The sequence below is a fragment of the Malaclemys terrapin genome, chromosome 1 (genome assembly GCF_027887155.1).
Source record: "Malaclemys terrapin pileata isolate rMalTer1 chromosome 1, rMalTer1.hap1, whole genome shotgun sequence".
Taxonomy (NCBI): Eukaryota; Metazoa; Chordata; order Testudines; family Emydidae; genus Malaclemys; species Malaclemys terrapin.
In genome coordinates this window covers 25,180,640-25,208,278 of record NC_071505.1, presented here as the reverse complement: position 1 = coordinate 25,208,278, position 27,639 = coordinate 25,180,640, and the positions used below count along the sequence as shown (strand labels likewise).

Here is a 27,639-nt window from a genome sequence, read left to right as displayed (position 1 = left end):
GTTTTGCTCTGAATTTTTAATGCAGATGAAAGGCATCTTTCACAGACCAAGAGTATTTTGTAGAAAGGGAATATTAAAAAGATTGGAGAAAGGATGTTCTTTCAGACTGGGATTCAGATCTGTGTTCATTTCATAGCTCTGCTACCTACCAATTTCATGTGTCAACTTGAGCAACTCACTTAATCTCTCTGTGCCTCAGTTCCCATCTGGGAATAATAATGTTTCCTTTTTCTCCCCACCCTTTCCTTCCCCCAGTCTCTTTAGACTGCAAGCTCTTCAGGGCAGAGACTGCTTCCTGCTTTGCGTTTATACAGAGCTCAACCCAGAGGGCCCCCATCTCAGTTCAGCTTGTGTGTGTTACTGTAATAAAAAATAATAATAATAATAGACTCTCAGGAACATGGTGCTGACAGAAAATAATACATTTGATAAACATATGCAATAGTTTTTTCATTCATAAATGTCAAAAGTCCAAAAGTTATGTTATTTAAATCTAATTTATTTATTTAATATCATTAATACTAATAATAATAACAAACCACAATACTCCGTTGGCAAATATTCAGGCAAAGAAGATCTGGAATTTGCCTCAAGACATGTCTCTGAACCTCTAAACAGGCAAAACATCCACCCTAGATTTAATATACTACTAAGTTATTTGAACATAGGAATGTGATTTTTGGTCTGAGATAGATGCAATGTAATGCTTTAAAATTGTTATTGTTATGAAAACAAAGTTATACACTTTACAGAGGACTGAAATTGAAGAAAATAGAAAATATGATCTTGAGAGGCAGTAATAACTGGGAGTTCAAGAAAGATAAAGAAGAATGAACAAACTATTTTTTGTTTTGTTTCAGGTGTCCATGCTAAATAATTTAATGACTTCCTCTGAGCTCTGATTGTATATGAGCAAGACAGCGGTCATTAAAAACAAAAAACATTAAACAACCATCTCTTGCATTTTCCTTTTATCTATAGCATAGCTGTCAATCAGATGGAAACTCCATTTATTTCCATGGAACTGAAGGCAGCGAGTTCAATTTTGCCACAACCCGAGATGTGGATCTTTCCACTGAGAATACCCAGGAGCAGTGGGCAGAGGAGTTTGAGAGCCAGCCTAAAGGGTGAGTGCTTGTTATCTCCAGTGCTATAAGTGTGCATGCAACATTACTCCAGGAGATAAGGAAACTTCAACTGAGAATTGCATTTGCTCTCTGCAGCGTATTTGTAATATGTCTGTTGCTAAAATAAAAAGCAGTAAAAAAATGTTGGTAATTATAGTTTTAGAGATGAAGAAGTCAAGGAGGGTCATTAGGTCCTGTTTAGTTCCAGCTATTTTGTCTCTAGATATCTAAATAGACAAAAGTTGTGTGAATGAACTTCGTAGTGTTACATTAGAAACTTTCAGTGTTGCAATGTTTTCCACTTCTGCCACAAATTAGCATTAAAAATACACAGTTGAACAAAATCAAATCAGTTGAAAAACTCAAATTTCCCTGGGGCATAACATAATCTTGTTATTGTCAGTGTTGGACAAAATGGTCCCCATACTGAGCCATACTCTGGCTGCTCTAGCACAAACCAGTCCTAAATCTTGGGGAAATAGGGAGAATCACTTCTGCATGGCAGGAGGCAGAGGTGTTATAGAGCAGCTGTCACCCCTCCTCTTCGCTGCAGGCATAGGAGGCATGGCCAGGACTTTGCCCTGCCCTAGTAAACCCTGGCAACTGTTATGTTCCCTTGTAGCTAGTGGAGGTTACTGCAGCCCCAGATTTAGGGAGATTAACCTGGTGAAGAGCAGTTTCTGGACTGGTGGAATGGAAAGGGTACTTTGTACTCCTCCTCAGCTGTATTTAAGATTCTATGGCCATAAATGAAGATCTGGCTCAGTATTTTTTCTTTAAATATACAGCTAGTGAGTAAGTGAGTGTTTGGACCTGAAACAGGGTCCACAGGGCCTGTTCCAGTGCCCACGAAGTCAACAGGACTCTTTTCATTGATAACAATGGGCTTTGGATCAAGCCCTTGGTTTTGTAAAGAGTGTAGAGTAGTGGTTACAGATGGGGAATTGGAAGCTTAACATACACAGTCAGATTTTCTAATTTGGCATGGATACTTACATACAAGTGTGTACAGCCAAGTTATACATGAATATCATGAGTCCAAAATGTTCAGAAAATATTTAAAGTCAGACACCCAAATCCATTTTTGGGCATTTGCCATAAATGAATGGCCTGATTGACAGTATTGAGCACCCACAGATCCCATTGACTTCCCAGCCATTAAAATCAACCAATTATTTATGTTACATGTCAAAAATAACTTTGGGTGCCTGACTTTAGACCAATTTCTTTGAACATTCTGGCCTGTGTGCATGAGCATGTTGGGCATGTGTATACACAAATATCTCGTGTGTATATGTGCATTGGGTATTTCTGTGCGTAACAAGTACATGCAGTTATTTGCATACACTTGCACATGCCTAAGTTGAAAATAGATGCCATACTATTTAATGGTAGCAACTGGCCTAAGAGCTTCTTCCCAGCACTCCTAGCAAAACTGCGTCATAATTTAGCCCCAGCTTGGGGAAAATTTAGTTTAACTAGCTATAGGAAAGAATGGTTTTACATTATACAGAATATAAAAATAAAAGAAGTTTAGATAGAAAGACAAAGATTCATCTTGACTTATCCCTCTTGCGCCTCAGTAAATATAACAAGCTGTGATTTTTCTATCCCAACTATCTACCTTTTTTGTTTTGCCAAGCAGCTTTATCTTAGTATCTTTATACTGTCTGTTCCCACATTCTATTAACTCACTATGAGAATAATAATAATAATAATAATAAGCTCCTATATAGCATTTTTCATCAAATGAACTCAAAGTGCTGAGGGATAGCTCAGTGGCTTGAGCATTGGCCTGCTAAACCCAGGGTTGTGAGTTCAATCCTTGAGGGGGCCACTTAGGGGGTCTGGGGCAAAAAATCAGTACTTGGTCCTGCTAGTGAAGGCAGGGGGCTGGACTTGATGACCTTTCAAGATCCCTTCCAGTTCTAGGAGATAGGATAGGATATCTTAATTAATTAAATTAATAAAAAGCAACAGAGGGCCCTGTGGCACCTTTAAGACTAACAGATGTATTGGAGCATAAGCTTTCGTGGGTGAACAAAGTGGGCATTCACCCACGAAAGCTTATGCTTCAATACATCTGTTAGTCTTAAAGGTGCCACAGGACTCTCTGTTGCTTTTTACAGATCCAGACTAACACAGCTACCCCTCTGATACAAAGCAAAGTAAGTATCACATTATCTCCATTGTACAGATAGGGAAACTGAGACATAGTAAAACTACTTATCTTACCTAAGCTTACACATCAAATAACCACTATTAATGAAGGACATAAGTACAACATAATCAGGTGTCCTAACATCCAGTTCTTCTCCAGGCTTTTTCTCTTCATTACAACAACAATTATAATTAATAATAATTAATATTAATAATAAATGTCATTATTAATAGTAAAAAGAGAACAGTCACATCATAAGCAAGCATTATACTCCTCTGTGCATGTAGATCATTTTAAGTGCTCTCTGCTTATACAAGCCTATGGGTACATTAAAAATCAACATCTTTCAAACAGTGACAATTAAGTGGTATCTTTGGTTACCATAGTTTTTCCCAGTTCTTGGGAGGTAGCTTTGGCCACTGTGGTAAATATTAACTTAACACCATTGTGGCTGTCTTCACTTCAGCTCTGTGTTGTATCTCCCTCTCTGTGTCTCTCATATAATTTGAATCCATTTACTGAGCATTTGTCCTGACTGTTCGGCCTCCCCAAATGCATTTTCTTAATAATGAACATCAATTTCCCAACATCTGGCCATTTTTTCAACCTATTCAAATTGTTCTGTAATCTCACTAAATCCTGGGTTCACCCCTTCCTGCCTTTTTATTATTTGCAAAAGTGGACTCCATGCAGCCATTCCCAATGGCACTTTGCAGAGTGAAGCCATGAAATGGGACAAAAGAGATAAATTCTGGGTAAAAAGCAAAACAAACCAAAACAAATTGGATGTGCTTAGTAAAATGACTTTTTCTGTTTAAAAAAAGTGAGGATTATATTATTTACTGCAGCCCCAGGGTAGCTGTAAAAGAGAGTGATAATTTATGTCATTTCTTCTGAACACTGGTTTCAACTTATAAGACACGTAATTTCATTAGCAGCTACCAAATCACATGCTGCTTATGCTGTGTCTGAGATAAAGATCATCGTGTAAGTAATATATGCAAATATGTTATGTGAACTCTTGAGCTTACTTTTGAGTTTAGGGAAAAAAAAAAAAAAAAAGGTAAACTTATTCCCAGTCTAAATAACTAACTCTTGATCTGTTTTGTCTTGTGCTCTTTGCTGTTATCCTTTTCATTTCAGAAAAAGGTTTTATACAACAACAAAACATGAGTATGTGTGGGAAGGGTTGCTAAGTGAACCATATGTCTGATGCCCTTTTGGCCTTTATTTTCTTCTTCTTTCAGAGAACAGGAAAATGATGGCTTGTAGTGCACATCTGTTTTTTTTTCTGTAGTTAGTACTTACTAGGCCATATTCTTAGCTGGTGTAAATCAGCATAGGTCCATTTAAGTCAATTGTTTTGATATGGATGCCATCTTAAGTAGAAAAAGTGCCTAATTTTCAAACATATTTAGAAGTGACTTACAATAAAAAAAAATACAGCAGGGAGTACAAATATAGAAATAAAATGCTGTTCACTATGTGCTAGTATTACTCTGAGCCAGGGACTATGGGTCTTGAACCATTATCTAGATGGCTCTTAGGAGCCAGTAAGTGCCAACCTGCCCACAAGCACCAGAACAAGAAGTTTGACTCCAGCAAAGGATTCCAGTCCTGAGATCTGACTGGTGGAACTCTGGTTCTCTGCTGCCAGTGAATATAAGATTTAGCAGTTTGTGTCTTGTAATAAACACAAACAGCAAAATAACAGTTTTGATTTTAAATTAGCAGACTTAGTTAAGGGGCTTTCTGGTATATGTAACCACGGAGCAATGGCATTCACGTGTCAAAACTATTGGGAAATGTATTGAAGCAAATAGCTTATGCTAGCAGTTGGACCACTAATTATGGTCCCCCAAAATAGCAAACATGGGCAAAAGGCTGAGACCTAATCCAATATGGTTCTGGATGTGTGGGAATATAAGGGGAAAGGGTTGTAAAAGATTCTGACCAACCCTATTTGGGTTATCGGGATGACAGGAGAGTGGAAATCTTATTATTGCTATTTACAGTGCTTCTCCATATCCTGCTCTTTCCATCTTCACTTCTGATAGTCTCCCTAAAATTGTATGTGCAATGCTAAAGGTTGTTTTGCTATATTTATATTGCTTTTCTATGGTTGCAGTTATATTTGTTTGTATGTGGGTACTAAATGAAGTCTTCATGTCTCTATAAATGTGACTCACCAATCTGATTTCCTATAAAAAATTCCAAGTAGCTGCCTAAGTAAAAACAAAACAAAAACCCTATTGTTAATGACTTGTGAATTTTGCACCCTAAATACCATTTTAATATTATGATTTTCCTTAGTGCTGCTACTTTGGAAGAATGTGTCTTTTGATTCCTTAAAAATACTTCAGTTAAAAATTCATCCACCAAAGTGTCTGAAGTTACACAAGGAAGAATATGACCCATTAACTTCCTATTAGTTTTCTACTTCTAATGAAATTCTGTATTCAGAAAAGTGTTCATTTTGGTAGGAAGTTTCATTAAGGGATCATAATCTTTAATATACAGGATTTTAAGGCTTCTTTTATTATGTAATCAGTAAAAGTATTAAGTATCAATTTTGCAGTTCCTTGGGATAAGAAATTTCATACATATCACTGAGGACATATTAACTGCATAATTTCCCCACAAATTACCTTGATTTCCTGACACATTCTGAATATGTTCAAAACTAATTATTCAAGGTGGAATAAAAAGAGCTCTCATACATGCAATTTTCCATGGCTTCCAAATGCAAAGTCCTAGAGATATACTGTATAGAGTCTACTTAATCAGGATTGCTATTTTATTGTGATGCCTCACAGGAAACCCATTTAGCTGAATGACAGTGAATGGTAATGACTGATGTTTAATGGGAACAGTATTAGTAAGAATTTTGCTTAATGGGGATTTTGCAGTGTTAAGGATGTTTAACCAGGAATCCAGTTGTATGTAATTTTCAACTTCAGTCCTTTAATTAGTAAGCTGCTATACAAAGATTAAAAGAAAAAAGAAATACAAAATATAGGGAGTGTCGCATGGTAGGTGCGCCCCGTCACCGGGTGTCTGGTCACAAGAGAGGGAAGAGGCTGTACTGCAGCTGATTAGGTCCTATGCGGAAGACCCTACTGTGGAACTTGGTATTAAGGCCTAGTGGCTGGAGTCAGCAGAGCGGCCCTTCCACTCAGGGCAGTGTGGCCTAATGGACGGAATCAATACCGAAGCCCCTTACAGTCAGGGTTGCATGGCCAGAGTTGGTAAAGCAATGGCCAGAGTTGATAAAGCAACCCTCACTGTAAGGGCAGGGTGGCCTAATGGTAAGAATCAATATACGAGCCCCCTACGATCAGGGTAGTGTAGCTTAATGGTCCTAGTCAGTACAAAAGCCCCTCTCAGTCAGGGCAGTGAGGCCTAATGGCCAGAGGCAATAAAATTGCACCACTCTGTGGAGTTGCATGGCCTATTGGCCCATTGGGGAAGTAGGGTGCCACTCAGAGGGGCGTGGCACCCCAAGTAGGGGGACTTGGGCCTCCCAGTTACTCTGAGCCCCAGCCCAGGGCCCTGGTGGTGGTGGGATTACTCAACACCGAGTCAGCGGAGATCCTTCAAAAACACACTGACTGGTTCTCTGGTTCATCCACCGGAGCAAAGGCTAAGTCCCTGGGCTGCTTCCTACCCTGTCTTCACCGGCGATGGGCCATTGTTCCCACAGGTCTCAGGGGTCTTCAGGCTGTGTAGCACCTGATGGCGCAGCCTCCTCTCTGGGTTGGTCAGGCCGCCTGGAATCCATATGGGGCTCGGCAGGCCTTGCTTCTGGGGTCAGGTCCTGTAGCAGCTCCTTGGAGACAGCCTGCAGTCTGTGTCCTCTCCCTTCAGAAGCCTGCCCAGATTGAGCTTGACTGCTTCCTTTTATATCTTGCCTTCAGGCTGAGCATGCCCAGCAGAGACAAAGGGGTGTGGCTTCCTCAGTCCACAATGCACAGTTAACCCCTGCAGAGCCAGGGCGGGGTAGGTGTACCCCATCACACACCCTACCCCTCAAGATAGTACTTGGTGGGGGTCTTTCCCCATTGTCCTTCCCTCCCGCCTGGGAGAAAGAGTCTGTGTTAGGGTGGGCCCTACCTGGACGGTGCGACACACTGGGAGAATCCTGTCGAGACTTGGGGGACCTTGGGGGACCTCATGCACCGCAAACAGCAGTGAGGGGAGTAGTTTGTCCCAATTTGTGGGTTGTCATCCACGAACTTCCTGAGCATGGTCTTCAGGGTTCTGTTAAATTTTTCCACTAGGCCATCAATCTGTGGATGGTATACTGATGTCTTGAGGGCATATGTTTAATAGACGACACAATTCAACCATCAATTTGTAAGAGACGTTCGTTCCATGGTCAGTCATTATTTCCCTGGGTAGCCCGACCCTGGCAAAAATGTTCAGAAGCTCTGCGGCTATGGCAGGAGCTGTTATGGTCTGTAGCAGGATGGCCTCCGGGTAGCGGGTTGCGTAGTCGACTATCACTAGGATATACTGGAACCCGGCACTCTTCTCTAAGGGTCCCACTAGATCTAGGCTGATCTGTTTGAAGGGTACTCTCACTACCGGGAGTGGAATCAGAGGCGCCCACTGTATCCCCTTTGGGCCTGTGTGCTGACATTCTGGGCACGAAGTTCCGCACTTCCTGGTGTATGCCAGGCCAGAAGAACCTCAGTGAGACACGTTGCAGGGTCTTCTCTCATCCCATGTGGCCAGCCCAGGGCACCGCTTGGGCCAATCGTAACAACTCTCAATGGAACTTCTTGGGAACCAGCAGTTGGCAGAGTTCCTCTCCGGTCTGCAGAACTTGGGACACCCAATAGAGGCAATCATTGTGGATCTCAAAGTGTGGTCCCTGGGGTCGTCTTAGGCCGATGCCCACCTGGTCTCCCACCTCCTGAACTTGTTCCCAGGCTCAGTTCAAGGTCAGGTCTTCCCTCTGTTCCTGAAGGAAATCCCCATCTAGCTCCAGCCACTCTTGGTTGACTTGCTCCGTTGTCTAGGGCTCCGTAGGGCCCGGTGTGGGGTTTTTAGTCTGGCTGGAGAGACCCTCATCCAGGTCATCCTGCCACCCTTGGCCCAGGAACTCCTTCCTTATAGACCCTGACTTCGCCCGCTCCAAAGTCCAGTTCCCCCCATGCTCGCAGGATTTCACTGAACCAAGGCCAAGCACATCCTAAGACCCCCACGTACACCAAAGTCGGAGCTAAACCCACCCAACACTCTTCCTTGTGTTGGCCTATCTCCAGGCATACCTTGGTGGTGCGATATGGCTGCACCTCCCCATGGATGCATATATATCGGTGCCGCCTCTAGATCTGGGGAGTCCACCAGGCTGGCCTGGACCAGTATCTGGTTGCAGCCTGAGTCAATGAGGGCCATCACCGGGGTACCATCCACCTGCCCAGCCACTAGGAGTTTGGTTGGGTGCTTTTTCTGGCCTGGTGGTCTGTTGTCCACACCTGACCATAGTCACAGTCTGTAAATGGAGAGTCCCGCCAAAAGTGCCTCTCTTGTCCACACTCATAGCAATGCCCTTTGGGGACTTGTGCTGTGTCCTGGAGTTCCCGACGTGCCTGGAGAAGTTCCATCACCCCACAGGTTTAAGTGTACGGCCCAGCTCCCGCCGGTGATCCATGGGGCCCCACTAAGCTGGGTTTACTGTGAGGTCTCCTCATTTCAGGTCTTGGTTGCCGAGCCTCAGGGTTCCGGCTTCACCCTGCCGGTCCTTCTGGTTTGGGGGGTTGACGTTCGGGTCCTTCAGTGGCCAGGTAATCCTCCATCAAAGAGACGGCTTCAATCAGGGCCATTAGGTGGTGGCGTTGTACCCACTCCTTTGCCCCCGCCGGGAGGATCTGTGTGAATTGTTCCAACGCTATGGGCTCCGCCACCTGGGGCCTGGTGGCGGAATTCTCCAGATTCAACCATCTCCAGCAATAGTCCGCAAGCGTTGGGCCACAGCTCGTGGTCAAGCTCCCGGAGGCTACCGATCTTTGCAGAACCACTGTTGGAAGGTCTCCAGGCTAATACTGGTATGGTCTAATATGGCGGCTTTCACACGGGAGTAATCCAAGGCCCCACGAGGAGCCAGGTTGCGGTAGGCGATTTGCGCCTGGCTAGTCAAACAGGGGGCCAGTAGGGTGGCCCAGTCTTCAGGAGGCCAACAGACATCTGTAGAGATCCGTTCAAAAGTAACAAGGAAAGCCTCGGGATCATCACCAGGCCCCATCTTGGTGAGACACATGGGTAGTCCCACCAGGGTATTCCCTGGCCCTACCCTTGCGGGGACAGACCTCGACGGTCCTGCCAGCTGTAGCCATGTCGCCACCTGTTGGACTAGGCATTCCTGCTGGGTCTGGTGCTGGGCTGCCAACTCTTGCAGCAGCTGCTGTTGTTGCTCCTGATGCTGGGTCATATGGAGCTGGTGCTGACTGGCGATCTGCTGCATCAGCTGTGCCATAAAGTAACCCTCACTGTCAGGGCAAGGTGGCCTAATGGCCAGAGTCAGTATAAGAACAGTCAGGGTAGTGTGGCCTAATGGCCAGAGTCAATACAAGAACCCCCTACAGTCAGGGCAGTGTGTCCTAATGGCCAGAGTCAATACAAGGACCCGCTAAAGTCAGGGCAGTGAGGCCTAATGGCCAGAGGCAATAAAGTCTCACTCCTCAGTGGGGTTGCATGGCCTATTGATCCATTGGGGAAGTAGCGCACCACTCCTCCGAGCTCCAGCCCAATGTTCTAGCAGTGATGGGATTACTCACCACTGAGTCAATAGGGATCCTTCCAAAACTGACTGGTTCTATAGTTCATCCACAGGAGCAAAGGCTAAGTCCCCTGGGCTGCTTCCTACCCTGTCTTTACCAGCGATGGGCCACTGTTCCCATGGGTCTCTGGGGTCTTCAGGCGGCATAGCTCCTGATGGTGTGGCCTCCTCTTTGGGTTGGTCAGGCCGCCTGGAATCCATCTGGGGTTTGGCAGGCCTTGCTTCTGGGGTTGGGTTCTGTAGCAGCTCCCTGAAGAGAGACTGCAATCTGCGTCCTCTCCCTTCAGAAGCCTGCCCAGACTGAGCTTGGCTACTTCCTTTTATATCTTGCCTTCATAGAATCATAGAATATCAGAGTTGGAAGGGACCTCAAGAGGTCATCTAGTCCAACCCCCTGCTCAAAGCAGGACCAATTCCCAGCTTAATCATCCCAGCCAGGGCTTTGTCAAGCCGGGCCTTAAAAACCTCCAAGGAAGGAGACTCGACCACCTCCCTAGGTAACGCATTCCAGTGTTTCACCACCCTCCTAGTGAAATAGTTTTTCCTGATATCCAACCTGGACCTCCCCCACTGCAACTTGAGACCATTGCTCCTTGTTCTGTTGTCTGCCACCACTGAGAACAGCCGAGCTCCATCCTCTTTGGAACCCCCCTTCAGGTAGTTGAAGGCTGCTATCAAATCCCCCCTCATTCTTCTCTTCTGGAGACTAAACAATCCCAGTTCCCTCAGCCTCTCCTCATAAGTCATGTGCTCCAGACCCCTAATCATTTTTGTTGCCCTCCGCTGGACTCTTTCCAATTTTTCCACATCCTTCTTGTAATGTGGGGCCCAAAACTGGACACAGTATTCCAGATGAGGCCTCACCAATGTCGAATAAAGGGGAACGATCACGTCCCTCGATCTGCTGGCAATGCCCCTACTTATACAGCCCAAAATGCCGTTAGCCTTCTTGGCAACAAGAGCAAACTGTTGACTCATATCCAGCTTCTCGTCCACTGTGACCCCTAGGTCCTTTTCTGCAGAACTGCTACCTAGCCATTCGGTCCCTAGTCTGTAGCAGTGCATGGGATTCTTCCGTCCTAAGTGCAGGACTCTGCACTTGTCCTTGTTGAACCTCATCAGGTTTTTTTTGGCCCAATCTTCTAATTTGTCTAGGTCCCTCTGTATCCGATCCCTACCCTCTAGTGTATCTACCACGCCTCCTAGTTTAGTGTCATCTGCAAACTTGCTGAGAGTGCAGTCCACACCATCCTCCAGATCATTAATAAAGATATTAAACAAAACCGGCCCCAGGACCGACCCTTGGGGCACTCCGCTTGAAACCGGCTGCCAACTAGACATGGAGCCATTGATCACTACCCGTTGAGCCCGACGATCTAGCCAGCTTTCTATCCACCTTACAGTCCATTCATCCAGCCCATACGTCTTTAACTTGGCGGCAAGAATACTGTGGGAGACCGTATCAAAAGCTTTGCTAAAGTCAAGGAATAACACATCCACTGCTTTCCCCTCATCCACAGAGCCAGTTATCTCATCATAGAAGGCAATTAGGTTAGTCAGGCACGACTTCCCCTTCGTGAATCCATGCTGACTCTTCCTGATCACTTTCCTCTCCTCTAAATGTTTCATAATTGATTCCTTGAGGACCTGCTCCATGATTTTTCCAGGGACTGAGGTGAGGCTGACTGGCCTGTAGTTCCCCGGATCCTCCTCCTTCCCTTTTTTAAAGATGGGCACTACATTAGCCTTTTTCCAGTCATCTGGGACCTCCCCCGATCGCCATGAGTTTTCAAAAATAATGGCTAATGGCTCTGCAATCTCACCTGCCAACTCCTTTAGCACCCTCGGATGCAGCGCATCCGGCCCCATGGACTTGTGCACGTCCAGTTTTTCTAAATAGTCCCGAACCACTTCTTTCTCCACAGAGGGTTGGTCACCTTCTCCCCATGCTGTACTGCCCAGTGCAGCAGTCTGGGAGCTGACCTTGTTCGTGAAGACAGAGGCAAAAAAATCATTGAGTACATTAGCTTTTTCCACATCCTCGGTCACTAGGTTGCCTCCCTCATTCAGTAAGGGGCCCACACTTTCCTTGATTTTCTTCTTGTTGCTAACATACCTGAAGAAACCCTTCTTGTTACTCTTAACATCTCTTGCTAACTGCAACTCCAAGTGTGATTTGGCCTTCCTGATTTCACTCCTGCACGCCTGAGCAATATTTTTATACTCCTCCCTGGTCATTTGTCCAATCTTCCACTTCTTGTAAGCTTCTTTTTTGCGTTTAAGATCAGCAAGGATTTCACTGTTTAGCCAAGCTGGTCGCCTGCCATATTTACTATTCTTTCTACACATCGGGATGGTTTGTTTCTGCAACCACAATAAGGATTCTTTAAAATACAGCCAGCTCTCCTGGACCCCTTTGCCCTTCATGTTATTCTCCCAGGGGATCCTGCCCATCTGTTCCCTGAGGGAGTCAAAGTCTGCTTTTCTGAAGTCCAGGGTCCGTATTCTGCTGCTCTCCTTTCTTCCTTGTGTCAGGCTGAGCATGCCCAGCAAAGGCAAAGGGGTGTGGCTTCCTCAGCCTGCAATGCACAGTTAATCCCTGCAGAGCCAGGGTGGGGTAGGTGCACTCTGTCACAGGGAGAAATTTACTCCACCCTGTATAAAGCCGTTGGATTCATAGATTCCAAGCCCAGAAGGGACCACTTGGATAATATAGTCCAACCTTCTGTATAACACAAACCATAGAACTTCCCCAAAAGAATTCCGAGAGTATATCTTTTAGAAAGACATCCAATTTGATTTTAAAATTGCCAGTGATAGAGAATACACCATGACCCTTGGTAAATTGTTTCAATGGTTAATTACCCAGACTGTTAAAACTTTACGCCTTATTTCTAGTCTGAATTTGTTTAGCTTCAACTTCCAGCCATTGGGTTATACCAGGGGGTATACCTTTCAGAAGTGGTGTGCCGAGGCTTCATTTATTCACTCTAATTTAAGGTTTCGCGTGCCAGTAATACATTTTAACATTTTTAGAAGGGCTCTTTCTATAAGTCTATAATATAGAACTAAACTACTATTGTTTGTAAAGTAAATAAGGTTTTTAAAATGTTTAAAAAGCTTCATTTAAAATTAAATTAAAATGCAGAGCCCCCCGAACCAGTGGCCAGGACCAAGGCAGTGTGAGTGCCACTGAAAATCAGCTCACGTGCCGCCTTTGGCACGCGTGCTATAGGTTGCCTACTCCTGGGTTATACTTTTTTCTGCTAGATTGAAGAGCCCATTACCAAATATTTGTTCCCCATATATGCACTTACAAACTGTGGTCAAGTCACCTCTTGCCCCCTTTTTTTAAGCTAAATAGATTGAGTGCCTTGACACTATCACTGTAAGGAATGTTTTCTAATCCTTTAATCACTCTCATGGCTCTTCTCTGAATCCTCTCCAGTTTATCAGCATCCTTCTTAAATTGTGGACACGAGAACTGGACACCGTACTCCAGCAGTGGTTGCACAACTGACAAATACAACAGTGAAATAATATCTCTATTCCGACTCAAGATTCACTTGTTTACTCATCCAAGGTTTGCATTAGATTGTGAAATCAAGCACTGAAAGGTTGGGAAATGCCAGATTTACAGTTTCATGCAAAATTTTGGATGCATAAGGAGGCATAATTAATCTGTGCAATCAATGAGGTAGTGATCGAGTTTTACTATTGTCTTTAATGGGAGCAAAGTAAGGCCAATGCTCAGTACTTCTGAAAATTCCTCAAAGTGTATTTACAATAACCTAAGTTTATAGTAGAATTAATCTTCTCATTCAGATTGTTATCCCATTTCTCTTTTATAACACAGATTAGAGACTCAATCCTGCAACTGGATCCCTGTGAGCAGACTGTTACAGAGACCTGTTTACTTCCCACAAAGATCTACTTGCAGGACTGGGTCTTATGTTTTCATCTGACATAAAGTGTAAACATTTAGATTGATAAACCATCTTACCATTTTTGCACAACATTTATCATTCATCAGTGAAAGAAGAATGACTATAGACTGATTTGGGGGATAAATGTATCCCAAAATTACGTTTAACAAAGATTTTCTACGTTTATAATATGATAATAGATGCAGTTAATCCCATTCCTTCTCTATTTATCATTTCAGAGAGAATTTGGACTTATTTTTACAAAAATGCCAGAGTCATTTTACATTCTTAAACTTTCTGTTTTTCATTTTGAATGTTCCCTAAAAGGAAGTTATCCCTAGAAACAGCCATGATCTGCATCATTCATGACCCCAAGTTGTTTTGTGGGTCAGTAAAGAGAGTGTTTTAATTGGGCTAAATGGAGCATATAAAAAGACCAATGAACCATTGTGAGATTTCTTTGTATAAATCAAAACAGGCTCAACTGTTTAATTCTGCAATTGTCTTGGTCCCCAAAGACCCATCTTCAAAAATGGTAACTATTTTTTATCATATCACGTGTTATTTTTTTAAACGTCTGAACCACAAAAGTTCTTTCATCAGAATTAGATGTACATCAAACAAAAATGCTTTGCTACAGAATGTTTAAATTTATTGAAATGTAAACTAACCATACTTTTGCAGCCAAACAGATTAAATTCTTATGGAGCTCTTTGTTCTTCAGATGACACATTTATGTTTGTACCATAAAAGTATTTCAATAAATGTTAATTTGGTAGATTTTCAAATATTTCTTTGTAATCTACTATAAGATATAAAGTGGGATTTTCAAATACCCTCAGTATAGGCCTAACTCTGAGGCCATTGAAGTTAATGTTTGAACTCCAATTGACTTAAGTGGTAGCAGCACTGAGCACTTAAAAAAAATCACACCTGTACATTTGGAAATAGTTTGAGGGGTTAAAAAAAAGTATCAAATATAAACAAGATCAGCAATTGCAGTGGGGGTTACTGACAATTGTTTATTACTGGAAAGAAACAGTACTGAGAAATTAGAAAAGGAGACCTTAAGTAGTTGTTAGGTTCTGTTCACTCACTTCTCATTGCTAGAGCTGAGCAGGAAATGGTTTTCCCATCCTGTGAGTGTTTCTGAAATTCTGAATTATTTTGCCATCACAAATCACAATGAAAATTTTCACAAATCAATCATTCAAAGATCTTTTCAGATAGGGCCAACCAAGCATTTCATTTTGATCATTTTCAAACATTCCATCTTATTTTGACCTATTTTATGTTTAAAACTTTTTTTAGTATAAATTAACTAAAACTTTGAAATGAAAAGTAATTTCAAATTGAAAAATGAAAGTTTTCATTTCTAAAATGTCAAAACAGGATTTTTACTAACCTGTTTTTCAGTCAGGAGATTTGGAAACCAACCCTTGCCTGTGAACAGTTTTAATTTCAACAAACACCATTTTCTGATGAAAATGTTTCCTTGGAAAATTCCCGACCAACTATATTCACTGCCACTAGCTGGAGAAACAAAAACATGTTTTCTATGAAATGTGAGAAAAAGAGGGATCAGATTAAATTTTTTGAGAAGCATAGTATCTCTTTTTTTCTCTATTCAAGCACTGAATTAAAACTTACTCAAAAATGTTCAAATGCTACTCAAAAAGTTAAATAGAGGGCATGTTCAATGACTGCATAGTAGATATGATCAATGCAGTCTGCCTTTTAAAGTTTCAGTGATGTGTAAATGTCTTCTAAATTAACCAAAATGAAAATACAACGGAGGTTGCATTTATATTACATGTTATTTATTTATATAACACCAAAAATGAGAAAGGGTAATATTCAACAGCCAAAATAAATATCTCAACAACTTAAATAACTTTGTACAATTCTGCCAATTATTGTATTTTAAATAATATAATCTACAACTTTGCTGACATACATTAATTGTATGCTATTTAAGTTGACTGAATTTAGGGAACTGTTATTTTGTGGTGACTAGCATGTTTGAACAAACTGCTTTTCATTATACCACATGAGGTTTGAAGAAGTTTTTCTTTATAAAATAAACTGTTAGAAACATACAGGCTTACCCCTACCAGGTATCTGACTCTCAACACATTGTTGATGTATTTAGATGGGACATATCTGGAGCTGTCATTGGTACTGAATGTGGAACACTGGAGTCAGGTTCATCTATGCTATTCCTCAGAGATGGAGAGAGAAAACTATGTACTCCATATATGGACACTACAGGTTATGGGAACCTGAGATTTTACTTCAGCATGGGTGAGTATGTACTTTTAACATATTTGGGACATGCAAAACATATCAGACTCTAATTTGAGAATAAATTTGAAATCCTACAATCTGAACCTAAAGATGCTAAATATCTTCTAAAGATGATAGTTTTGAGTCACTCCACCTCTACACTAGTGTGACTTCATTGATTTCAATAGAGTCACACCAGTGTGAGAGGAGAGTAACACAGTGGAGAATCAGGCCCAATTTGTTCTGTCTGAAATGGGAGTTGTCTCCAGGTGGGAGCTGTTGTGTTAATTTTAGAAAGAGAAAATGGGGTCCATAGAGTCATAGGTGTTAACATAACTCAGTCACTGTCCAGCATTAAACAGTTTTAAACAAGGTTCAGGGTTTGGTATACAGAGACCTCAGCCTGCTTAATACCATGGCAAAAAAAATTCCTTTTAATCTTTTATTAAAAATACAGAAAAGAAGGAAAAACAGTTAATGCAATTGAAATGTAAAGTATTAAATAAGGCTTTCATTTTAACAAATCCCTTGTTCTCTTTTCCTGTAGCTGGAGAGAGTCTTTACCAGGAATAAAGCCCATGTTTGACAGTCTCTTAGGTGGCAATAACTGTCCTTTTGGGGAAAAGTGAAGTTAGCTGAGATAGGCTGAAGCTGTTGTTGTTGCTTTGTTATTAATCCCATTTTCTAGAAGACAAAACAAGACAAACACGCATGAATGGGAAAGGAAAGAACAGCAAAGATAAAAATGCAACTTTTTCTGTCTCTGATGTTGACTTTCACTTACAACCTCACTGCTGGAAAAATACAGGCCCAGCACATGGTCTTATCAGCCACTCTGAGACCTGGCAAATATATATCGGCCTGTTTAGGGCATTGCTTTAAGCTGCTTCTTTCTGGTCCCGGGTTTACAACAGTGTTGCAAAATATATAATCCTGGCCAGCTGAGCCAGACTCTGCTTAGACAGAAGGCAAAAGAAGAGGAATAAGAAAGATAAGAAATAAGGTGGGGAAGGAAAAGGACACATGAGATGGGGGAGAATAGAGCTTCACATCCTAGATGACATTTGGGATTCAGCCACAGCTGGTGGAGGTGACAATGTCATCTGGGTCCCTCTCTCTGGCTTGGTCTCATTAGGACAGGATCAGAATGAAAAAGACCCAGGTTCCCAGGAAACATTGGGGTGGCAGCCATAATTGTGAATCTCCTGCAGTCACCAATTTTTCTCACAAAGTCTGTTTCTTTAAAAAAACCCAAAAGGGAGTGATGGGCGGAATAGGCCATCCTCTCATTATTTTGTTCATCACTCTCGCCTAACTCGCCACATTTAATCCATTGATTTCTGATTCCACATCTGCATTGTTGCCACATATGATCTCAACACAGTGCTTCAGTTATATCGGTAACACCTTTTTGTTTAGACTAACTCAGTCATTCTGTATTTCACTTTTAATAATTTTTTACAAACAACCTTATGTAATATTCTGGGTTGGACTTCTGTTACCTTTTTCACATCAAAGTTTGCAAACATTTGTTATTCCAGGTAACCTAACAATATTACAAACTTCCATCCACTTTCCCACAGTTAGGCTCACAGCTGAGGAAGGCCTTCTAGGCCTCAATTATTACAACAGACCATGTCTCTGTTAACTAACCCACAAAATGGTTTCTGCTCCTGAGCTACTAAGCCATCACCAGACACATGAATAGCTACCACAATAATAGCTACCACAATAATATCTTCCCTGAGGGTGAAATTCAACCCCAGAGCACAAGGTACACACAAGAACTCCACAATACTGAAAAACTATATTAAATACTTAAGTAGTGCTGAGGATTATGTGCAGGCCTTTCACAATGGGATGAATTTCACCCTGAATGGTTTTCTTGGGGGGCAAAAGTAAACTAGCAAGAATAAAAGATGAAGTAAAGCAGGAAGTTTCCTCTCCAAATAAGAAGGCTGTTGTTAGTACAAATGTATTAGGCATTCGCTCTCACAAATCCAAATTCATACAAATGTTTGTTGGGTGTGGGGAAATCATCCAATATTTTGTTGTATTTTTCCAGGAATTTAATGTGTACATGTATAAATAAAGGAATTTCCACATGAAATTTATTCTCTCAACACAGTATTTAGTTTTTAGAAAATAGGGAAGAAAATAATGGGATGATAAAGGAGGAAGCATGGATTAAATTAGTGACCTTCCAAAGCCACCTTTTGAGTCAACAAGAAAAAACCCCTTAATTCATTGATTTAAAGTCCTGCTGTAGTTTCTCTGAATTGTCACGCATCTCCCCTGTGTTATATGATTTACCAATAAAGCACAGGAAAGGGAGGTTGCCTTATTTCCAGGTCTTCCAGGCATTACAACACCTGCAAGAGAAACAGGAAAGAAACTTTGTCAACCTTCTGAACTTACAGGAGAGGCTGTCAGTTCAGCAAGAGTGGTGGAGAAATTGGGTGATCGCATTGAAAACATAAGCTATGCCTGTTTGTAGCTAAATGCATAATAGTGTAAATATTCAGGGATACAAATAAAGCCTCACAGAAGCGAGTAGAGCTTTCATAGTCCAATGTAAGTCACAACAAAGATGTAAGCCTTATAAGGCTTTTCAGAACACCCTTTGTTTATTCCACCCCTATAACTGGCCATCTTTGCTTGACAAAGCAATTGAAGTGTTTTATATCTGAAATCTTACAGACTATTTAAAAGAGTTTCCTCATCCTGTTTTTTAAACCAACCTGCAATGTCAGCCTGATACAGGAAAGCGTGAAACTTCCTTTTTTCAGTTACAGATACCTTGTTTTAATATTCATTATCCAGGATACCAAATGGAGCTATGCCAATAAAATATACTACCATTAGCGTCCATGTTGTTTAAAGCCATTCTATCTCTATTGCAGCATTTAAAGAATACGTCCAGCTCAGATTTGCCTCCACCAGGGCCGGCTCCAGGCACCAGCCGACCAACCACGTGCTTGTAGCGGTACCTTAGAAGGGGCGGCCAACGTTGGGAGGGGCGGGGGGCGCTCGCGGTGTTTTTGTTTTTTGTTCAGCGGGGCGGCACTCGAGGGGGTTTGTTTCGGTCGGGTAGCATGGGGGGTGTTTGTTTCAGCGGCACGCTGGGGGGGGGAGTCAGGGGCTTCGGCGGCACAGCCCGGCGCTCGGTTGGGCGGCGCGGCGCTCCGGGGGTTTGGCCAGCCTTGCGAGGCGCTCGGGGCGGGGGTTTGGGCGGCCCGGCCTGGCCCAGCCTGGCGCTCGGGAGGAGGCAGGGGTTTGACTGGCCCGGCGAGGTGCTCCGGGGGTTTGGGTGGCCTGGTGCAACGCTCGGGGCAGGGGTTTGGGTGGCGCGGTGCTCCGGGGGTTTCAGCAGCACGGCGCTCGGGGGGCGGGCAGGGGTTTGGGTGGCAAGGCGCGGCGCACAGGGGTTTGGGTGGCCCAGCGCGGCGCTCGGGGGGTGGGGGGTTGAGCGGCCCGGCACTCCGAGGGTTTGGGCGGCCTGGGCCAGTGCTCGGGGGGGTTGGGCAGCCTGGCACTCCAGGGGTTTGGCCAGCCCAGCGAGGCACACCGTGGCGGTCAGGGGGAGGGCGGGGTTTGGCCAGCGCGGTGCTCAGGGGGTTTGGGCGGCCCGGCGCAGCGCTCCGGGAGTTTGGACGGCCTGGCAAGGTGCTCGGGGGGAGGCGGGGGGTTGGGAGGCCCGGCGAGGTGCTCCGGGGGTTTCAGTGGCCCCGCGGGGTGCGGCACTGGGGAGGCGGGGGTCGGTGGTGCTGGGGCGGGGCGTTACCGCGGGGCGGTGGTCGTCTTTTTTGCCTGGGGCGGCAAAACAGTTAGAGCCGGCCCTGGCCTCCACAGCTGCTACCACATGAAAGCTTTACAAGTCTCTTGAGCTCTACAGATATGGAGATGCTGCCCCAGCTGAAACCCTGTTCCTTTGCAGGGGGGAAAAACAAGTCACAATCTCTACCCTGTCTAACTCCCTTTGAGCCCATGTAAATGACATTAGGGAACAGGGGCACACTGAGCAAGATGCACTGTGCATTTCCCCAAGCAAATTCTTGCCTGCCTGCCTGCTGGCCAGCTCATTGTTAGCCAGAGAGGAAGTAGATGAATAGATTCATGGAGTTTAAGGGTAGAAGGGACCAATATATCATCTCATCTGACCTATGTGTTCCATGCCATTAAATTTCACTGTTCCCCTATATTCAGCCCAATAATTTGTGTATGACTAAAGTATAACTCATGCTTAGCTAACTGTGCTTCCCAAAGTATCTGGGAAGTGCCACAACTATGGATAAATGGGGAAAGGGAGGAAGAAGAGGATGAGGGAATCTTTCCATAACCAACTGGGGGTCCACTTCTTGAGGCAGAACTGCTTAGGACCTCACTGCCATAACAAGGCTTTGGGACACCGGACTAGCACCCTCTTCACATCCATGAATGCCAAGTATATTGGGAAAGCCAGCAATAAGGTTGCTATGTTAATACTAGTATTTTTAATTTATATAGCACCTTTCATTCAGAGATCTCAAAGCAACTAACAAATTCTAATTAGTCCTGCCAACAATCCTATGGATTATATAAACATTATTCTCATTATACAGGTGCACACAGAGAGTCTTGCTGAACTTGCCCAGAGTTACACACCAAGACTGTGTAAAACTAAAATAACCCAGAAATCCTCCTGACTCCTAATCCCATTCTTAAACCATTACACCATGCTCCCTTCCATTGAGCAATGGGAGTTTGGCTGAGTAAAGACTCTCTCTCTTATTCCCTACTGAAAGTACTGTAAATCACAATTACCACTGGCATATCTTTTACTTCTCCACAATATTCACTAAGGGCTCTATTGTGCTAATATGTATCAGAAACTATGTAGCACCACCCCAGTGGTACCTCAAAGGGAGGCAGAGAAAGTATGGCTGCAACCACACCCACGAAGACAGTGCCTGGCATGCACCTAGTTAGTTTAGGAGTGAGGAGGAAGAAGTAGAAACTATGGTCCCACAGGCTCTCTGAACCTCCCTCTGTATCTTTTGGAGAGGCTAGCCCTGAACAACCCTGCCACTGCCTGCTTGCAAGGACTACTCTTGTGCCCAGGACCCAGTACAATCTTGCTATATAGAATCTGTGTTTGCACAGCACCAAACATGATGGAGCCCTGAACCTGACAGAGGCCTTTGACTCTAACCAGGATGTAAATACTAAATAACAACAATTCACTGATTTCTACCAGAAACATAGGAAATCAAACACTGAAAAAAAGCAGAGCACTTCCATGTGAATAGGGTGTAAAATGCACAGATACAAACACCACTTGTGGCATAACATTGTTTTTATTAAAATTTATTTCAATAAACTGATAAAAATAGTTACTTAGGCTTTTCTGTCAAGGCCTTGATCTCCAGCATGGCCTATCTGATCGAATAGTTCTTATACATTATTCCATTGGGGCTTGTGTTCTTTTGTTTCAGATCTTAGTTTAAATAATATCTAGGTGTAATTGTTTTCATAATTATGGGAATTTAATGTGATTGTACTTTTAAATAACACATGCTTCAATTATTTTGTTTCTCAAATATGTATTGTAAAGGGGGAACTTGTGATTCTGGAGAAGCCCATGAAAATGATGTCCTCCTCTATGCAAAGATAGAAGGAAAGAAAGAGCACATAGCTCTTGATACACTGACCTATGCTTCTTATAAGGTAGGTGTTATAGACAAAGATAGACAGACAACCTACATTTTAAGCCAATTTGACCATGCTGAGTGTGGCATTCTACTGGGGTAATTGAACAAGAGCTTTTCAAGCAACTAACATATACGGATCACTCTGTTAGAAAGCATCTGAGCATCAAAATTCTGCAATGCTCACTACTTAACTCATTTGGTGCCAGGATAATAGACTAATAAGAAAGTAGCAGATAAAGAGGTTGGAAGCTTATAATTATAGCTATTTTTGAGCATGAGAGCATGCAGCAGCTAGATTGGGGCAATGGGAGTGTCAATAAAGGAGAGGTTTGTGCTGGCCATGTGGACTGGTAAGCAGTCAGGTAGGCATGGTAGGTTTGTGAAGCTAGCATTGGGCAATAATTTTGCAGTGCTACTGTGATAGCAGATGTATCCTTTAAAAAGAACGTGCTGTTTTTGTTGTCTCAGAAAATATGGGGCTTTCATACGCAATTTCCAAAGAGTTCTCTATTGTGAAAGGAACACTTGAGCAAAATTCACCCTGGGTTTTGTCAAGCTTATACAACACCAATCAAAATATGAGAAGTCTAGATGAAAGTTAAAATTAGAGCTGAGCGAATAATGGATTTTTCGGTTCGCTGGCAATTGTGTGACCTCGCAGTCTCCTTTTTGGTTGTTTAGCACAAGCAGACAGACTCCCTGGAATGATGACACAGGCATGAGCTCAGTAAACAACAGACAATGTATTTATTACTAAAAAAGGATACAGAGACAGCTCCATTCCTATTGCTGGAAAATACTTTTGCCTTCTCACCCAGGCAACAAGAATATTCACCCCTCAATTTCTTCTCAGGATTGCTTCCTGAATCTGGGTTCCTCCTGCTCTGAAGAGCCATGTGCTTTAGTGGCTGTCTGTGGATGTGCCATACACAGAGCCCTAGCCAGCACAGTAACTCTGGTACAATATTTTTATTGTGCTGTCTAAAAGGAAGAAGAAAAGAAAGAAGTTACATATATACATATGCACACAACATTGTAACAAACTAAACTACAGCATGTTTATACCTTACAGTACGTAGAGGATATTGTATTAAAGGTCTAGTCTACTTAAAAAGCACTTTTATCACTTTCTTTTGTTAACACCTAAGATTACTATAACTATAAAATTTAGAGAAAAATCTCTTTCAGTCTGTTTACTTTATGTATTTGAAAGCACTTTGGGCTGAGTCAGTTTTATTGTTTCACTGTAGTAAAGTTTCTCCTGTTTTTTGCATGGCAATAGGAAACAACCCACTTTAAAAAAAAGGAAATTATTATTGACAACTGAAGAAAATAATAGGGTGACTCAGAGGCAGGGGTAGTCTCTACAACTACATTTGACATGGTTTTTTTTTTCAAATCGACTACATTTACAGCTGAAAATGTCCCTTTAATATATTAAAAAAACTAGTCATGTAGCTCCAGACACATGAGCTAAATTTCATCAGAAGAACATTTCCTTATATTTCAAACATGGTATCCTCTCCAAATTATTCCATTCTATTTAAACCAGAGGTGCACTTCCATTGCATTTGCTAATGTGAACTGGAAGAGTTGAGAGGCAATACCCTTTTCTAACGCACCATCACTGCTAAGCAATCAAGCTTAATTAGTATTTTTCAGAACACAGAAGACAGTCCCTTCAAGGTATTTACAGTCAAATACTCTGATTATTGTAGGTGCTGAGCACCCCTGATTCCCAGAGTAGTGATGGCCATGCAGTGAGTTAAATGAGTTTGTGTCTGGGTTCTTTTGTGGGGAGATGGTTAATTTAATAGTCAACATGAAAGAAGCAACATGGTGGGCTAGTATTGTTTGGCCCCTTTGAAATTATTGCTGCTATTTTATAAACAGTCCTTCTCTGTGTAATTTTTTTATATAAACCTAATTAGTTTAATTTCTTTTGAAGGTTCCATCTTTGGCTTCTGTTGTCATTAGTCCGGAGCTGCAGACTCCTGCTACCAAGTTCTGTCTTAAGCAAAAGAATCATCAAGGGCATAACAAGAATGTCTGGGCTGTCGATTACTTCCATGTCCTGCCAGTGCTTCCCTCCACCATAACTCACATGATCCAGTTTTCCATTAATCTGGGCTGTGGAACTCATCAACCTGGTAACAGGTACAACAGGCTAGATTTATCTTGCAACTAACCTGCTTTCTTATACTTTTTATATTATAGTATCTCTGAAATGATTTGGATATTTTTTCTAGAAAGAAAGCAGGAAATTAAAAACAACAAATGTAAACAGGTTTGAGGCTTGCATGCAGCATCTCACCTAGCACCAGTCCAATCTTGTTCTCATTGAAGCCAGCAGAAGGGTGGTTATTGACTTCAGGAGGAAGGACAACTGTATGGTTAAGGCACTGGACTAGTTCTCAGGAAATGTGCGGTCACTTCCTGGCTCTGCAGTAGATGCCTTGTGTGACTGTGGGCAAACCACTTAGGGCTTGATCCTGTAGCAGTTGAAAGTCAATGGCAAAACTATCATTGATTTCACCAGTCACAGAGTGAGGGCTCAGTTGCTATTCCGTACAATGGAGATATTATTGTCTCCCTACCTCACTGATCAAATCATGAAGTTCTTATTCAGGTCATATTCTGACACAACTCCAGTGATATTAATGGGATTTTTGCTGAACTAAGCATTAAGGACTACAGGATTTGGCTCTTCATGCTTTGTTGGGTGAAGATATTGGGTGCAGGGCTGGCTCCAGGCATCAGCGAACAAAGCAGGTGCTTTGGGGGGCAATGGAAAGGACCCGCTACCGAATTGCCGCCGAGAAATGAAGCGGCGTGGTTGAGCTGCCGCCGAAGTACCGCGATCGTGGCTTTTTTTTTTTTTTACCCTTCGCCGCTTGGGGTGGCAAAAAAGCCTGAGCCGGCCCTGATTGGGTGCAGGCAAGAACCTTCTTGTATCTTATAAAAATAAATGTCAGCACATCATGGATTTCTCAAGGGATCAAGGTGTGGAAAAGAATAGTTTCCAAAATAGGCTTGCACACACCTCCGTGCTGAAGAAAGAGCAATGATGTATGCCTAGAAGTGTGCTATTGGCAACCCTGTTTACTAATCTTCCATAGATTATTGCTGCCAATAGCATGAATAATCCACACTGGAATGGTGCAAAGTGTCCATTGTCAGATCAGAGCTGTGTGGGCATAAACATGAGGACCTCACATCTAGGCCCAAATCCAGAACATTCCCCTCTGGCTTTTCTTTTAGAGGGGCTGCAAAGAGGTTTCTCCATGGAATCAGGGGAGGAACTTGGATAGAGAAAGGAGGCCAACAGCTGCGCCATGGTTCCACTGCTTCGGGTGGATTTTCTGGTAGTCATCTACATGCAATGACTGCTAGAATTTGTCCTGTCATATTTAATGGGTTATATTAGCAGTTGTAAGTATTTTAACCATATGTGCCCAGGAATTTGAGAGCTAAATATAAAATGAGCCTTTAAAGGAAAGGCTTCTTTTAAAAACCATAATATTTATTATATCATCTGAATCACAAATTTTCTAGTGGAGTTTTTTTGTAGTGTTTATGTTTTCAGATTAATTTTCTTCCCACTCACATAGCATTTCTAAGACAGGCATGAGCTCCTTCACAACAAAAGAAACACTAGGTCTCCATAAGCCTGATTTGCATTTCACAAATAATTTGGAAGTGCAGATCTCCTGGCCTACAGTATTATTCATAATGTTTTCATTACTGGGAATGCAAGAGAATATGTTATATGAATACAACCCTCCAAAGTATCAATATAGGTAAATCTGAAATGAATTGGCTGAAACCTCATAAACCATTTTAATATATGTTTATAATATCATGACAATAGTTGTATAGTAAGACACTCTTTAAATAAAATCATATTCTCAGTAAATTATTCTAAATAGAAAAGTCATAGCCCAGTAATGTGGTATCAGGATGATGAACTGTGGTTTTTAATCCTTCATTTGTGTTATTTAAAAGAGTGTTAGAAACAAATTATGCTTAGTAAATTACTCTACGTGAATATTTCAATAAAGCAGCAAAGTTCAAATAAATGAAATGCTTTCTACATTACTTGTTGAAGGTTCGCAGAATGTTAGAAATCTAAAGCCATTCACGGACTCATGTATTAAACACTTTATTTTAAAAAAAATAAGCTGCAGTGAAATGCAAGGGGGGGGGGAACATGCCATCAGGAGCTTCATGGGAGTTGAAGTCCTCAAGGAACATTTGTGGATATATTGCAGGGAATGACACTGCATTGCCAGGGGCTTGACTATATCATCTAACACAGTGATACTGAGACTCGGGAGCCACAAATGGCTCTTTAATGTGCCTCCTGTGGCTCTTTGCAGCACATGATATTAAAACACTGTGTGATTTAATTATAAACCAATCTAAGTTATTAACCAATCAGAATGCTTTTACTATGTTATTAGCCAATTGTAGAATACGTGGTCAGTCATTTTGCTGTGAGAATAATATATATATATATATATATATATATATATATATATATATATATATATATATATATATATATGAGACAATGAATTCATACTACTGTGGCTCTTTTGGATAATGTAGATCTCTAATTTGGCTCCTGGACCACTGAGGTCTGAGTATCACTGATCTAATGGGTCTTCTCCTAGTCTGATTTCCATCTGTCTGTATTCACTGATACATTTCAGCAGCTATGTGCAGCTTTGGAGATACACAGTTTATGGCTCTGTTGTGTCACTAGAGCAGCTCTAAACATCTGGGGTGCTGAGTCCAGGTGAGCTTTACCTGCTGTGTCACAGTCATGTGATACCAATTGGGTAATGCTGTTCTCAGAGATGGCTGTAGTGATGTCTCTCCATCCAGCTGCTACATAGCTAGACAGATGCACTGAGCAGTCCCCCCAATACCTAATGCGAGGCATTGGTTATTCTTTTTATGACTGGCATTCAGTCATTGAGGGAAAGACTGTAATGACAGTTGGATCTGATAACTATCAGAAAGTGAAAAGAAAAAAGGAGCATTAGGTGGATGACTAATATTGTCTCCCCTGTCTTCTAAATATACACCTATCTGGGGATTGATAGTAGCAGAGGTGGTATCAATACCACACTTGATATTTAAAGAAAAATAGAAAGAAGGAAAACTAGTCAGTCTCTTCAACAGTGAGACAACTCATTGGAGTTATTCTAACCCTAAGATTACTGCCAGTGTGCTACTCCCATGAGCAGTGTAGCCTCAGGTGGGGATGGAGGGACAGATCAAAGACAAAGGGTTTCCTCAACAGGAGCACAGCTGAAATATCCCAATACCTGGGGGGTTGTCTTCCGTAGGTGTATGGAGACATTCTTTCCTCCGACAGGTTGGCCTGCTATAGAGCTAGTATCCACAGCCTTATGCAGGATGCATGGATTAGAGAGTCCTGAATATTTTGAGCTATAAAGGGTTTTATATAATTTCCTAATCAAAGCACCTATTGTATGCCAAAAATATTTCAGTAATGCTGTGCTACATGCTTGGGCAGTCAATCACTTGGCCTTTTAGTCCAGATAGCGCTGAGTGAAGGAAATATAAATAACATAACTCATTTGCTTTCTTAATCTAGTGACTCTCCCAAGGAAATAATTAATAAAATCTATTA

General features: G+C 42.3%; 1 protein-coding gene across 1 annotated transcript in view; it reads left to right on the top strand.

The window, feature by feature from the left end:
* Window positions 1-27,639, top strand: part of RELN (reelin) — a 446,977-nt gene that overhangs the window by 271,580 nt on the left and 147,758 nt on the right. The window contains exons 11-14 of the mRNA XM_054017864.1: window positions 982-1,127; window positions 16,151-16,302; window positions 21,878-21,990; window positions 23,923-24,131. Of these exons, the coding sequence (XP_053873839.1) occupies window positions 982-1,127; window positions 16,151-16,302; window positions 21,878-21,990; window positions 23,923-24,131 (620 nt within the window). The remainder of the gene's footprint in view (window positions 1-981; window positions 1,128-16,150; window positions 16,303-21,877; window positions 21,991-23,922; window positions 24,132-27,639) is intronic.